The 16916-nt window shown below is 38.5% G+C and overlaps 1 protein-coding gene and 1 long non-coding RNA gene across 4 annotated transcripts in view; one reads left to right on the forward strand and one right to left on the reverse strand.

Moving 5' to 3' along the window:
• Positions 1–16916, forward strand: part of LOC133655818 (uncharacterized) — a 134186-nt gene that overhangs the window by 73176 nt on the left and 44094 nt on the right. For all 3 annotated transcript variants that reach the window (XM_062056362.1, XM_062056370.1, XM_062056376.1), the window contains exons 6-8: positions 2011–2104; positions 5238–5324; positions 8972–9088. In XM_062056362.1, coding sequence (XP_061912346.1) covers positions 2011–2104; positions 5238–5324; positions 8972–9088 — 298 coding nt within the window. The remainder of the gene's footprint in view (positions 1–2010; positions 2105–5237; positions 5325–8971; positions 9089–16916) is intronic.
• LOC133655852 (uncharacterized) overlaps positions 94–16916 on the reverse strand; it is an 88652-nt gene continuing 71829 nt past the window's right edge. Inside the window, exons 2-3 of the long non-coding RNA XR_009827058.1 lie at positions 5233–5389; positions 94–2132 (exon numbers count right to left, since the gene is read on the reverse strand). This is a non-coding gene — a long non-coding RNA (uncharacterized LOC133655852). The remainder of the gene's footprint in view (positions 2133–5232; positions 5390–16916) is intronic.

The following is a 16916-nucleotide window of genomic DNA, read 5'->3' on the forward strand; positions in this document are numbered from 1 at the left end:
TAGCGGCAGCATGTAAATACTAAAGAGTGCAGGGCCAAGAACCGAACTCTGGGGAACTCCGCACGTTACCTTGACATAGTCCGAGGTCACATTGTTATGGGAGACACACTGCATCCTGTCAGTAAGATAAGAGTTAAACCAAGACCAGGCTAAGTCTGACATCCCAATACGCGTTTTGATACGCTCTAATAAAATATTATGATCAACAGTATCGAAAGCGGCGCTAAGATCAAGAAGCAGCAACATAGATGAAGCATCAGAATCCATCGTTAGCAATAGATCATTAGTCATTTTTGCGAGGGCTGTTGCGGTTTCAGTGATTTGCCCTGAAACCGGATTGAAAAGGTTCACAGAGATTGTTAGACGCTAAGTGATTTATCTGATTTAAACCGTTCCAACTTCAAACTGTTCAGCCTATTCGGGAATCGCCGCATTTCCCTTGACAGATTCCCAAAATTCCCAGATGTCCCAGAATTCCAGGTTTTCCGGGACATTTTTCCCATTCAAAATGAATTGGCCATTTTTCACACTTCCGCCATTTCCACATTTTTCAACCGATTCTAACCATTCCACCTTCAACATATTTCACTCTTACCAGACATTCAAACTTTCCTTTTTCCAAGTTAAAAAAAATTCCAGGAATTCCCAGAATGCCCTATTTTCACCCTTTTTTCTGTCGACTACTCCTAACACATTTTTCAACCCACTTCAACCGTTCCACCGTCCAAACATTCCTCTTAATCAGAACAAAAACAAAGTTGTTTTTTGAACTGGGAAAATTCCCGGTTTTCCCGAAATTATAGGAATTCCCTTATACCATTTCTCAATTCAAAATGTCACTACTTCAACATTTCTCGATCGATTTGAAAAATTCCAACACCAACCATTTCAACTCATTAAGAACATTCAAATATTTTTGCATTTTCCCAAAAAAAATCCTTATTTTCCCAAATTCCCAAATTTCCATGAAATTCCCACTGAAAAGAATGGAACATTTTTCAAAGTTCCACAACTCCCACATTTTTTTATCTGATTCAAACCATTCCAACTTCAAACTGTTCGGCCTATTCGGGAATCGCGGCATTTCCCTCGACAAATTCCACAGATTCCACAGAATTCCAGGTTTTTCCCTGGACATTTTTCCTATTCAAAATGAATTGGGCATTTTTCACACTTCCACCATTTCCACATTTTTCAACCTATTCAAACTATTCCACCTTCAACACATTCCACTCACACTGGACATTCAAACTTCCCTTTTTTCCAAGTTGAAAAAAAATTCCAGGAATTCCCAAAATGCCCTATTTTCACCCTTTTTTCTGTCGACTACTCGTTCCACATTTTTCAACCCACTTCAACCGTTCAACCGCCCAAACATTCCTCTTAATCAGAACAAAAAACAAAATTGTTTTTGAACTGGAAACATTCCCCGGTTTTCCCGAAATTATAGGAATTCCGTTACCCCATTTCTCAATTCAAAATGTTTCTATTTCAACATTTCTCGACCGATTTGAAAAATTCCAACACCAACCATTTCAACTCATTCAGAACATTCAAATATTTTTGCATTTTCCGAAAAAAATAAAAAAAATAAAAATTCCAGAAATTCCCAAATTTCCATGAAATTCCCATTGAAAAGAGGTCCCCATTTTTCAAAGTTCCATAACTCCCACATTTTTTTTTATCTGATTCCAACCGTTCCATTTTTAAAATATTCAGCCTGTTCAGAAATGTTCAAGAATTAAAAAAAAAAAACTGGATTTCCTAGAATTCCCAGTTTTTATGAACATTAACACGAAATGTTCCAAACTTAAAGTAAAAAAAACCTGCAATTTTACAGTAACATTTGGCGCCTGAGCTCCCAGTTCGTTTGTTGTTGTTTTTTTACCGCAAATTAACAAGTGTAGATTTTTGGGTGTATTACTGTATTATTGCACGACTCGTGTGGTGACTTGATGAACGCATGAAGAGTGTTTGAGTGAGCTCTCACCTGACTGGTTGTCTCCCCAGGAAAGATGTACGCGAGCTGGGACTGACTCTGGTCATCGATGCCAGGAAGAAGGCCCCCCCGCCTCATCTCTACACGGCTCTGCTCATGGCCCAGGTGGAAGCTAAACCACACTGAACTAGTTCTGCTGTCACATGACTCGTTATCAGTCACATTCATCACCATTAGGATGAATCATCATTAAACACAGTGCTTGTATCATTCTAATCAACTTTAAAAAGACCCCATTATGTAGACACCAAGGTGGTCCCCATACCAAAATGTAATTTGATACTTTTATAAATAGAGGGGACCACCAAAAAATGGCTTTATTGGAACAAAAAACCTTAAGGTAAATGAAACAATTGTTTATTATTGCAATTTAGTGCTTAAATAAAATGTTGAACATACTAGACAACTTGTCTTTTAGTAGTAAGTAAACAAAGAAAGACTCCTAATTAGTCTGCTGACGTATGCAGTAACATATTGTGTCATTTATCTACCTATTATTTTGTCTACATTATAAAGGACAAACTGTAAAAATGTATTATTAATCCACTTGTTCATGTACTGTTAATATCTGCTTATTTTCTGTTTTAACATGTTCTATCTACACTTCTGTTAAAATGTAATAATCACTTATTCTTCTCTTCTTTGATACTTTACATTAGTTTTGGATGATACCACACATTTAGGTGTCGATCCGATACCAAGTAGTTACAGGATCATATACATTGGTCATATTCAAAGTCCTCATGTGTCCAGGGACGTATTTCCTGAGTTTTTAAACACAATATGTATATATATTTGTGACGATAAAAAAATATCGATGTAATCATAGTAGTATCGACTAGATATTTTTGGCTTAAGTCCAGTCAGGGTGTATTTTTCGCTTAAGTGCAGTCACGGTGTATATTTCGCTTAAGTCCAGTCAGGGTGTATTTTTCGCTTAAGTCCAGTCAGGGTGTATTTTTCACTTAAAGGCCTACTGAAATGAATTTTTTTATTTAAACGGGGATAGCAGATCTATTCTATGTGTCATACTTGATCATTTCGCGATATTGCCATATTTTTGCTGAAAGGATTTAGTATAGAACAACGACGATAAAGATTGCAACTTTTGGTATCTGATAAAAAAAAGGCTTGCCCCTACCGGAAGTAGCGTGACGTAGTCAGTTGAACATATACGCAAAGTTCCCTATTGTTTACAATGATGGCCGCATGAAGTGAGAGAGATTCGGACCGAGAAAGCGACAATTTCCCCATTAATTTGAGCGAGGATGAAAGATTTGTGGATGAGTAAAGTGCAAGTGAAGGACTAGTGGGGAGTTGAAGCTATTCAGATAGGGAAGATGCTGTGAGAGCCGGGGGTGACCTGATATTCAGCTGGGAATGACTACAACAGTAAATAAACACAAGACATATATATACTCTATTAGCCACAACACAACCAGGCTTATATTTAATATGCCACAAATTAATCCTGCATAAAAACACCTGCGTGTTTGTTACGCTAGCTCCTAGCTCCTCTGCTAGCTCCTAGCTCCATAGAACACGCCAATACAATTCAAACACCTGATCAACACACACAATCACTCAGCCCAAAAGACCGTTCACCTAACCCAAGGTTCATAAAGCTTATATATTTTTAAAAAGTTACGTACATACGCAAAAAAAAGTTGCGCACATACGGTCAAGCGATCAAATGTTTAGAAGCCAAAGCTGCATACTCACAGTAGCACGTCTGCGTCTTTGTCATCCAAATCAAAGTAATCCTGGTAAGAGTCTGTGTTGTCCCAGTTCTCTACAGGCGTCTGTGTATCGAAGTCAAAAGTCCTCCTGGTTAGAGTCTCTGTTATCCGAGTTCTTCCATCTTGACTGCATCTTCCGGGAATGTAAACAAAGAAGCGCCGGCTGTGTACTGTTGTTGCTGACTACGTTCGAAAAATACGTCCATTTCGCACCGACAACTTTCTTCTTTGCTTGCTCAGCTTCCTTCTCCATAATGCAATGAACATGATTGCAACAGATTCACGAACACAGATGTCCAGAATACTGTGGAATTATGAAATGAAAACAGAGCTTTTTCGTATTGGCTTCAATGTGGAAGGCATACCCGTGTTCGCCGGTCTACGTCACGCGCATACGTCATCCTCAGAGGCGTTTCGAACCGGAAGTTTAGCGGCAAATTTAAAATGTCACTTTATAAGTTAACCCGGCCGTATTGGCATGTGTTATAATGTTAAGATTTCATCATTGATATATAAACTATCAGACTGCGTGGTCGGTAGTAGTGGGTTTCAGTAGGCCTTTAAGTCCAGTCAGGGTGCATTTTTCGCTTAAGTCCAGTCAGGGTGCATTTTTCGCTTAAGTCCAGTCAGGGTGTATTTTTCGCTTAAGTCCACTCAGGGTGTATTTTTCGCTTAAGTCCAGTCAGGGTGTATTTTTTCACTTAAGTCCAGTCAGGGTGTATTTTTTCACTTAAGTCCAGTCAGGGTGTATTTTTTGCTTAAGTCCAGTCAGGGTGTATTTTTCGCTTAAGTCCAGTCAGGGTGTATTTTTTCACTTAAGTCCAGTCAGGGTGTATTTTTTGCTTAAGTCCAGTCAGGGTGTATTTTTTCACTTAAGTCCAGTCAGGGTGTATTTTTCGCTTGAGTCCAGTCAGGGTGTATTTTTTCACTTAAGTCCAGTCAGGGTGTATTTTTCGCTTAAGTCCAGTCAGGGTGTATTTTTCGCTTAAGTCCAGTCAGGGTGTATTTTTTCGCTTAAGTCCAGTCAGGGTGTATTTTTCGCTTAAGTCCAGTCAGGGTGTATTTTTCGCTTAAGTCCAGTCAGGGTGTATTTTTTCACTTAAGTCCAGTCAGGGTGTATTTTTCGCTTAAGTCCAGTCAGAGTGTATTTTTCGCTTAAGTCCAGTCAGGGTGTAAGTCCAGTCAGGGTGTATTTTTCGCTTAAGTCCAGTCAGGGTGTATTTTCCGCTTAAGTGCAGTCAGGGTGTATTTTTCGCTTAAGTGCAATCAGGGTGTATTTTTCGCTTATGTCCAGTCAGGGTGTATTTTTCGCTTAAGTGCTGTCAGGGTGTATTTTTCGCTTAAGTCCAGTCAGGGTGTATTTTTCGCTTAAGTGTAGTCAAGGTGTATTTTTCGCTTAAATCCAGTCAGGGTGTATTTTTCGCTTAAATCCAGTCAGGGTGTATTTTTTGTTTAAATCCAATCAGGGTGTATTCCTAAATGTTGTCTTCGTACCGCAGGAGCAGGCCCTGCATGCGGTGCACTGCATGGTGGTGCTGCTGGACAAAGACACGTCTCCACGTCCTGACAAGCAGCCTGGTCTCCAGGTGAGACTTGTCCTCTTTGTCTGCACCTGTGTTCCAGCACATCATTTTACCTGGCCCGCAAACACCTGGAAATGATATGTGTCAATAAAGTACTTCATGTTTTCTCACTAAATGTCATTGATTTTTTGTCATTTTGACAGAAAAAATATATGTACTGCTTGAAATTGCATACCTTTTCAACTTTAATAGTATCCAATATTGCAACAAATATTACAGTATATTATCATACTTTCCAAACATGTTTTTGTCTAAATAAAAATACTTAACTTTACAGCAAACTACCCATCAAATTCATAAAAATTACAATACATTTTACGTTGTTCTTTACAGCATACTCCTGTTTTTTTGCCTTAAAATTCTGTTGACTGAGCTGCCAGTTTTTTGACTGTAAAATCTACGGTAAAGTCCAAACTATAGAACGCTACTTTTTTCCAACACTTTGGACCCTGCGGCTTATAAAACAGTGCGGCTAAATTATGGATGTTTCCTTTTGCTGACGGCCGTTATGCAAATAAAAACGCAAATAAACAAGCCAATACACTGAAAGGGTGTGTTATTGTTTGCGCTTCAACTGGAGGGCTTTCATCTCCTCCGCGCGGACCGAGACGCGGCGCTCTCTGGCAAAAAAAGAGGCGGTGGACTATGCTTCTTTATCAACAATAGCTGGTGCACAGACGTGACTGTGATTTTTAGACACTGTTCTTCTTCTCTGGAATATTTCTTCATCCAGCCTTTTACTCACCGCGTGAGATTGTTTCATTCATTCTCGTGGCTGTTTACATCCCGCCCGACGCGGACGTGCGTGACGCGGACGTGCGTGACGCTCAGCGCGCGCTCACAGGACAGATCTTACATGTGGAACGGTCTTTTCCTGACTCTCTTGTTATCGTGCTTGGTGACTTTAACAAGGGAAATTTGAGCCAGGAATTACCAAAGTATAGACAGTTTATTAAATGCCCGACCAGAGAGGAGAACACGCTGGATCACTGCTATACTACAATAAGCAAGGCTTTTCATGCAGTCCCGCGCGCTGCTCTTGGACTATCAGATCACGTGATGGTGCACTTAATCCCTTCATACAGACAGAGACTGAAACTGGCTAAACCTGTTATGAGGAACATTAAGTGTTTCACCGCCGAGTCTGTGGACGAGTTGCGTGCTTGTTGGGAAACGACAGACTGGGAGGCAATTGGAGCGGCCACGAACAATCTGGACGAGTATACGGACACTGTGACCTCATACATACAGTTCAATGAGGCGCGCATCATTCCAACGCGCACCAGGGTTTGTTATAACAACGACAAGCCCTGGTTCACACCCAAGCTCCGACAGCTGCGCAAGAAGAAGGAGGCTGCGTGGAGAAGCGGGGACCGAAGTACATACAGAGAAGCGAAGTACCACTTCACCAGGGAAGTGGAGAAAGCTAAATCTGTGTACTCTAACCGTCTACAGGAACAGTTCCGCTACAATGATTCTGCGGCAGTTTGGAGAGGTCTAAGGGCCCTTACGAACTATAAGCCCAAAACCCCCCAGGCCCTGAATGACCGGACTCTCGCTCAGGGCCTCAACACCCATTACTGTCGTCATGAACGGCCTTCAGCTCATCAAAGCCATGCTCCCCCCACCATCACCCTCCCCACCAATGCCAGCACTTCATTAAAGGAGTTAAAGGACTCAAAGGACTCCAATGACGTCACAGGACTCCAAAAACATCATAAGACTGTAAAGACCCTCTCCATCAAAGAAGAGGATGTACGCCGGCAGTTCTTGAAGCTGAATACGCGGAAGGCCCCCGGGCCGGATGGTGTCTCCCCCTCCCCTCTCAGACACTGTGCGGACCAGCTGGCTCCCGTCTTCACTGACATTTTTAACACCTCTCTGGAGCTATGCCGCGTGCCGTCCTGCTTTAAGACCTCTACCATTGCCCCTGTCCCCAAGAAAGCACGGATCACAGGACTAAATGACTACAGGCCGGTCGCGCTGACGTCTGTGGTCATGAAGTCCTTTGAGCGCTTGGTCCTGCCCCACCTCAAGGACATCACCGCCCCCTCCTGGACCCACTGCAGTTCGCCTACAGAGCCAACAGGTCTGTGGATGATGCAGTGAACCTGGCCCTCCACTTCATCCTGGAGCATCTGGACTCCCCAGGAACCTACGCTAGGATCCTGTTTGTGGACTTCAGCTCTGCCTTCAACACCATCCTCCCTGGACTGCTACGAGACAAGCTCTACCAGCTCAGCGTGCCCGACTCCCTCTGCAGTTGGATTAATGACTTCCTGACAGACCGAAGACAGCACGTATGGCTGGGGAAGATTGTCTCGGACAGTCGAACCACAAACACTGGTACTCCTCAGGGCTGTGTACTCTCCCCCTGGCTCTTCTCCCTGTATACAAACTGCTGCACCTCCAGTCACCAATCCGTAAAACTGCTCAAGTTTGCGGATGACACCACCCTCATCGGGCTCATCTGGGATGGCGATGAGTCCACCTATAGGAGAGAGGTGGACCGGCTGACGTCCTGGTGCAGCCTCAACAACCTGGAGCTGAACGCCCAGAAAACAGTGGAGATGATCATGGACTTCAGGAAAGTCACAGCCCCACCATCCCCCCTCACCCTGATTGACTTTCCCACCCCCGCCCCCATTGTGGACTCTTTCCGTTTCTTGGGCACCACCATCACCCAGGACCTCAAGTGGGAGCTGACCATCAGCTCCCTCATCAAGAAGGCCCCGCAGAGGATGTACTTCCTGCGGCAGCTGAGGAAACTTAAGGTGCCGACCGAGATGCTGGTGCAGTTTTACTCAGCCATCATAGAGTCCATCCTGACCTCCTCCATCACAGTGTGGTTCCCCGGCGCCACAGTCCAGGATAAGCATAGACTGCAGCGCATCGTACGTGCTGCTGAGAAGGTGATTGGCTGCTAGCTCCCATCCCTCCAGGACTTGTTCTCCTCCAGGACCAGGAGGCGTGTGGGTCGGATCACAGCTGACTCTTCTCACCCTGGACACACGCTATTCTCCCCTCTCCCCTCAGGCAGGAGACTACGCTCCATCCAGACCCACACCTCCCGCCACATGAACAGTTTTTTTCCCCTCGTCCATCAGGCAAATGTACAATAACTCCTAACAGCAGCTCCTTGAATTCCTTGAATTCCTTCTAAGTCTATCTGATAGCTCAGTTACAGCTCTTTTTATTACCAAATATGTGTTATATGTTTTTATGTCGCACGTTTGCACCAAGAAAAATTCCTAGTTTGTGAACCCGTTCTCAAACAATGGCAATAAAACTATTCTGATTCTGATTCTGATTCTGATTCTATAGCACCAACTTTTAGACGAGTTCATCCTTCTATTTAGTGCTTTCAACTAGAAGTATAAGTGCCGTTCCGTCTTCTAGCCATCCATAGCATTTCTTTTCGTACGGAATCGTCATTCAACGTTTGTACGTTTTAAAATATAACTAAGACTGTTAATACACCGTCCCATGTGAGGTTTTTTTACGCATATTTGTACGTGCTATCGTAATGTAATCAAGCGAGCGTCATTACCCTTAGCTAATATGCTAACACGTTCAGCAGTCAAATTCGTACATTATTCACTGTTACAAGCGGCCCCTCAATGAAAACCACTTTGACATCCCTGTTTCAGATGGACCTGGTGACCTCCATGAAAGGTCTCTACAAGACCGTGGACGCTTCGCAGTTGACCCCTGACCTGGGAGGAACCTTCGCCTACAGCCACACGGCTTGGCTGCAGTTCCATCAAGTACGCATTCTTGTTTCATGTCATACACACAATGTCTTAAAAGGCACTTTTTGGGGGAATTTTGCCGATCATTCACAAGAACACAACCCGGCAAGCACAAGACATGGATACAATGTTGATTATACGTACATGTCATTTAAAAGTGACTTTGAAACGACGTTGCAAAATAGTTGTATTAATAAATTGAATAAATTGAGACAAAGTTGATGTCTGACGTTGGATCCACGTTGTTGGTTAGGAAATGACCAAATTTTAATGGTCAAATCAACGTCACAACCCGACATTGATTAAACGTTGTCAAAAAGCACGAAAAGACACATTGTTTCAAGAAAAGTTACAAATAGGGCTATTAGTTTTAATCGTATTATTAGTGTATGTTTTATGTTTTATAACTTGCCATTGTTTTAATCGTATTATTAGTGTATGTTTTATGTTTTATAACTTGCCATTGTGGCACTTTGAGATTTAAAACAAAAACTGTAAAGTGCTTTATAAATAAAATGAATTATTATTATTATTGTTATTATTATGGCCGTTAGCGAAGAAAAATCCATAAATTAGTTGCACGATTTAATAAGCCGCAGGGTTCAAAGTATAGGAGAAAAGTAGCGCCTTAAATTGCCGTTTTGGTGAATGTGAAATGTCTCTGTTAAAAATAGTTATTACAAATATTAATATGTATTTTTACTTTCAACACATAAATATCTACAGATCAAATTCAGATTCATCCGTTGCATTAGTATTTAGTTTTTATTTTTACGTTTCATGCCCTTTTTTCCAAAGAAAACTGTTGTATATGTTGTATATGGGTTGGCTTATTAGCTAATGCTAACTACGCTAGCTTGATGACATTACGATAGCACGTACATGCATGAAAACACTCCTACAGACATAACACATGGGACGGTTTAGTAAGTAAGAATTGTTTTAGTTATATTTTAAAACTTAAAAACGCTGCTTGGAGTGATTAATGAAGAATCCTTTCGAGCAGAAACGCTATGGAAATATTCAAAAAACAACGGAAGACACATCTTTTTGAGAAAAGTTACAAGTAGGGCTATTAGTTTTAATCGTATTCTTAGCGTATGTTTTCTAACTTGCCATTGTAGCGCTTTGAGATGTATTTATTTTTTTAAATGTATAATGCTTTATAAATGAAATGAATTATTATTATTATTATTAGTATGGCTGTTAGCGAAGAAAAATCCATAAATTAGTTGCACAGTTTAATAAGCCGCAGGGTTCAAAGCAAAGGAGAAAAATAGCGGGTTAAATGACATGGGCCAGGTGTATATCATTTATATTGTATATGGTTTTAGCGTTGGCGTTAAACACACTTTGTGTGTCTTTTTACGCATTGAAATCAGAAAGGACGCGAAATCCCGGAAGTTTTTTTATGTATTAATTTTTACCGATCATCGCTTTCCGCTGATGTTTTCCAAAGTTGGGCTTACCCACCTCAATACTTATGATGCATCGGTATGGGTGAAAATGGCCTTAAAATTTTATATGACAGGAAATGCTGTCATTTTGTATGTTCATAGCCAATTTTAATGGACATTTTGATTTAGGATATTCCAGGTACAAATATATAAAGAGCATTCTTACTCAACAGCCATACATGTGGGGTGGTCGTATAAACCATGCCAACACTGTCATAAATCTGTGCCATATTGTGAAACCATACTAAACAACAATGACAAACACATTTTCAGAAGAATATTTGCACCGCAACACAACATAAACACAACAGAAAAAACCCAGAACTCCCTGCAGTACCAACTCTTCCGGGATGCGACACTATTTCATTTGGTACAGGGGTGTAATTACAATTGTGACCAGTAGACAGCAGTCAAACGTAAGCGATAAGTCTCAAGTAAACAACATCAACATTTTAAAGGCCTACTGAAACCCACTACTACCGACCACGCAGTCTGATAGTTCATATATCAATGATGAAATCTTAACATTGCAACACATGCCAATACGGCCGGGTTAACTTATAAAGTGCAATTTTAAATTTCCCGCTAAACTTTCGGTTGAAAACGTTTATGTATGATGACGTATGAGCGTGACGTCAATCGTTGAAACGGAAGTATTCGGCCCCATTGAATCCAATACAAAAGGCTCTGTTTTCATCTCAAAATTCCACAGTATTCTGGACATCTGTGTTGGTGAATCTTTTGCAATTTGTTTAATGAACAATGAAGACTGCAAAGAAGAAAGTTGTAGGTGGGATCGGTGTATTAGCGGCTGGCTGTAGCAACACAACCAGGAGGACTTTGAGATGGATAGCAAACGCGCTAGCCGCCGACCTCACATTGACTTCCTCCGTCTCCGGGCCGCCGACCGCATCTATGATCGGGTGAAGTCTTTCGTCGCTCCGTCGATCGATGGAACGCAGGTGAGCACGGGTGTTGATGAGCAGATGAGGGCTGGCTGGCGTAGGTGGAGCGCTAATGTTTTTAGCATAGCTCTGTGAGGTCCCGTTGCTAAGTTAGCTTCAATGGCGTCGTTAGCAACAGCATTGTTAAGCTTTGCCAGCCTGGAAAGCATTAACCGTGTATTTACATGTCCACGATTTAATAGTATTGTTGATTTTCTGTCTATCCTTCCAGTCAGGGGTTTATTTATTTTGTTTCTATCTGCATTTAAGCCCGATGCTATCACGTTAGCTCCGTAGCTAAAGTGTTTCACCGATATATTGTCGTGGAGATAAAAGTCACTGTGAATGTCCATTTCGCGTTCTCAACTCTCATTTTCAAGAGGATATAGTATCCGAGGTGGTTTAAAATACAAATCCGTGATCCACAATAGAAAAAGGAGAAAGTGTGGAATCCAATGAACCCTTGTACCTAAGTTACGGTCAGAGCGAAAAAAGATACGTCCTGCACTGCACGCTAGTCCTTCACTTTTACGTTCCTCATCCACGAATCTTTCATCCTCGCTCAAATTAATGGGGTAATCGTCGCTTTCCCGGTCCGAATCTCTCTCGCTGCATTGAAAACAATAGGAAAATGTGAGAGCAGCCCTTCCTCCTGTGACGTCACGCTACTTCCGGTAGAGGCAAGGCTTTTTTTTATCAGAGACCAAAAGTTGCGAACTTTATCGTCGTTGTTCTATACTAAATCCTTTCAGCAAAAACATGGCAATATCGCGAAATGATCAAGTATGACACATAGAATGGATCCGCTATCCCCGTTTAAATGAAAACATTTCATTTCAGTAGGCCTTTAAATGTCCCATTGAAAATATAAAACATTACACACGGCGCTCCAAAAATCAATCAAAATGTTTTAATAGTAAATATTTTAGTGCCATTTCAAATATAAAGTAGTGTAAAGTTCTTACCTATATCTGTCAGTAAATTCGCCATAAAAGCACTAAATAAGCCGTGTAGTGAGTTTACATTATTCACGTTTATGACAACCTTTTTCCAAAGCACAAAATAGAATATGAGATGTATTATATATATGTATATGTATATGTATATATATATATATATATATATATATATATATATATATATATATATATATATATATATATATATATATATATATATATATATATATATATATGTATGCATATGTATATATATATATATATATGTATGTGTATATGTGTATATATATATATATATATATATGTTTTTATATATATGTATGCATATGTATATATATATATATGTATGTGTATATATATATATATATATATATATATATACAGTATGTATATATATATATATATATATATGTATATACTGTGTATATATATATATATATATATATATATATATATATATATATATATATATATATATATATATATATATATATATATATATATATATGGTTGTTGTTTTATATATATATGTGTATATATATATATATATATATATATATATGTATTTATATTTATGTATGTATAGGTATATATACAGTATATGTGTATATATGTATTTATATATATGTATATATATATATATATATATACATATATATACAGGTATATATATACATATATATACATATACACACATATATATATATATATGTATATATATATATATATATACATATACATATATATACATATACACACACATATATATATATGTGTATATATATATATATATATATATATATATATATATATATATATATATATATATATATATATATATATATATATATATATATATATATATATATATATATATATATACATATACACACACATAAATATATATATTTATATATATATATATACATATATATATTAGGGGTGTAACGGTACAGAAACATTTCGGTTCGGTACGTACCTCGGTTTAGAGGTCACGGTTCGGTTCACTTTCGGTACAGTAAGAAAACAACAAAATATACATTTTTGGGTTAATTATTTACCAAATTTGCAAAATCTTCCACCACAAATATTTTTCTCAGTGGAAAATTTGATGTGAAGTAATCGGAACCTTGGATAGACTTAGACATTAGACTTAGACTTAGACAAACTTTAATGATCCACAAGGGAAATTGTTCAACACAGTAGCTCAGTTACAATGATGGAAAGTGTAAGGATGGAAAGGACAATGCAGGTATAAATAGACTAAATATAGCGATATAAAATATAACATACATACAAATATATACATAATATGTGTACAGTATATTATAAATACAGATATATTATATTATGTCTATAACATACAGTATATACAATATATACCAATGACCATGTGCAATAGGTCATTGGTATATATACGATAGGTCAATAATTCATAATAACATTGATTTTGATTCAATATTATGTTTTGAGCAATGACAGTTTGAAAGAAAAAAAACAGCTTTGTTTTATTAGTCAACATTGCAACTTTTTCTAAATTACATTTAACCTTTAAGCTTTTTTATTTCACTTTTGTTATGTTTTTGTTTATTTTAATAGTATGTTTAGAATGTGCCGTGGGCCTTTAAAACATTAGCTGTGGGCCGCAAATGGCCTCCGGGGCACACTTTTGACACCCCTGCTATAGATAATAAAAAATTAAATCTGATAAATCTATGGATAAAAAGCAGAGCCTGGCTACGCATGCGCGTTTATCAGAACTCTCTCGCTCTCTCTGTCTCTGCCCCTCCCTCACAAATGCTGCTGCAAGCACAATTTGTTTTGTTTTTAACCCCTTCTTAACCCATTGAAAATACACGCAACCCTAACTCAAAATGCCGGACATTTGAGGCATTTAAGAAGCCCTGACAGCTCCGCAAAAGAGGACATGTCCAGTGAAAAGAGGACATATGGTCAGTCTATCGTAGCCCGTTAGCTGCTAGCATGCCGTGTGTTGTGCCTCGGTGTGCATTGTTTACACAACGTGCAGTACGCTACTTAGTATGTCCGTGTTGAAACTCGTTCGGTACACCTCCGAACCGAACCGGAACCCCCGTACCGAAACGGTTCAATACAAATACATGTACCGTTACACCTCTAATTTATATATATATATATATATATATATATATATATATATATATATATATATATATATATATATATATATATATATATATATATATATATATATATATATATATATATATATATATACAGGTATATATATATATATACAGGTATATATATATATGTTACATCTCACATTCTATATTGTACTTTGGAAAAAGGTTGTCATAAACGTGATTAATGTAAACTCACTACACCAGTATGTTTTAGCACTTTCATGGCGAGTTTACTGACAGATATAAGTAAGAACTTTACACTACTTTATATTTGAAATGGCACTAAAATATTTACTATTAAAACATTTTGATTGATTTTTGGAGTGCCGTGTGTAATGTTCTATATTTTCAATGGGACATTTAAAATGGTGCTGTTGTTTACTTGAGACTTATCTCTTACGTTTGACTGCTATCTACTGGTCACACTTATATTCACACCCCTGTACCAAATGAAATAGTGTCACAAGAGTTGGTACTGCAGGGAGTTCTGGGTTTTTTTCTGTGGTGTTTATGTTGTGTTGCGGTGCAAATATTCTTCCGAAAATGTGTTGTCATTGTTGTTATATATATATATATATATATATATATATATATATATATATATATATATATATATATATATATATATATATATATATATATATATATATATATATATATATATATATATACATATATATATATATATATATATATATATATATATATATATATATATATATATATATATATATATATATATATATATATATATATATATATATATAACTAATATATGTATATGTATGTATATATGTATATATATGTGTGTATATATATGTATATGAATATATGTGTGTATATATATATACAAACCCCGTTTCCATATGAGTTGGGAAATTGTGTTAGATGTAAATATAAACGGAATACAATGATTTGCAAATCCTTTTCAACCCATATTCAATTGAATGCACTACAAAGACAACATATTTGATGTTCAAACTCATAAACTTTATTTTTTTTTGCAAATAATAATTAACTTAGAATTTCATGGCTGGAACACGTGCCAAAGTAGTTGGGAAAGGGCATGTTCACCACTGTGTTACGTGGCCTTTCCTTTTAACAACACTCAGTAAACGTTTGGGAACTGAGGAGACACATTTTTGAAGCTTCTCAGGTGGAATTCTTTCCCATTCTTGCTTGATGTACAGCTTAAGTTGTTCAACGGTCCGGGGGTCTCCGTTGTGGTATTTTAGGCTTCATAATGCGCCACACATTTTCAATGGGAGACAGGTCTGGACTACAGGCAGGCCAGTCTAGTACCCGCACTCTTTTACTATAAAGCCACGTTGATGTAACACGTGGCTTGGCATTGTCTTGCTGAAATAATCAGGGGCGTCCATGGTAACGTTGCTTGGGATGGCAACATATGTTGCTCAAAACCTGTATGTACCTTTCAGCATTAATGGCGCCTTCACAGATGTGTAAGTTACCCATGTCTTGGGCACTAATACACCCCCATACCATCACAGATGCTGGCTTTTACACTTTGCGCCTATAACAATCCGGATGGTTCTTTTCCTCTTTGGTCCGTAGGACACGACGTCCACAGTTTCCAAAAACAATTTGAAATGTGGACTCGTCAGACCACAGAACACTTTTCCACTTTGTATCAGTCCTTCTTAGATGAGCTCAGGCCCAGCGAAGCCGACGGCGTTTCTGAGTGTTGTTGATAAACGGTTTTCGCCTTGCATAGGAGAGTTTTAACTTGCACTTACATACTGTATGTAGCGACCAACTGTAGTTACTGACAGTGGGTTTCTGAAGTGTTCCTGAGCCCATGTGGTGATATCCGTTACACACTGATGTCGCTTATTGATGCAGTACAGCCTGAGGGATCGAAGGTCACGGGCTTAGCTGCTTACGTGCAGTGATTTCTCCAGATTCTCTGAACCCTTTGAGGATATTACGGACCGTAGATGGTGAAATCCCTAAATTCCTTGCAATAGCTGGTTGAGAAAGGTTTTTCTTAAACTGTTCAACAATTTGCTCATGCATTTGTTGACAAAGTGGTGACCCTCGCCCCATCCTTGTTTGTGAATGACTGAGCATTTCATGGAATCTACTTTTATACCCAATCATGGCACCCACCTGTTCCCAATTTGCCTGTTCACCTGTGGGATGTTCCAAATAAGTATTTGATGAACATTCCTCCTTCAGTTTTTATTGCCACCTTTCCCAACTTCTTTGTCACGTGTTGCTGGCATCAAATTCTAAAGTTAATGATCATTTGCACAAAAAAAAATGGTTATCAGTTTGAACATCAAATATGTTGTCTC

Source organism: Entelurus aequoreus, linkage group LG01 (genome assembly GCF_033978785.1).
Source record: "Entelurus aequoreus isolate RoL-2023_Sb linkage group LG01, RoL_Eaeq_v1.1, whole genome shotgun sequence".
NCBI lineage: Eukaryota > Metazoa > Chordata > Actinopteri > Syngnathiformes > Syngnathidae > Entelurus > Entelurus aequoreus.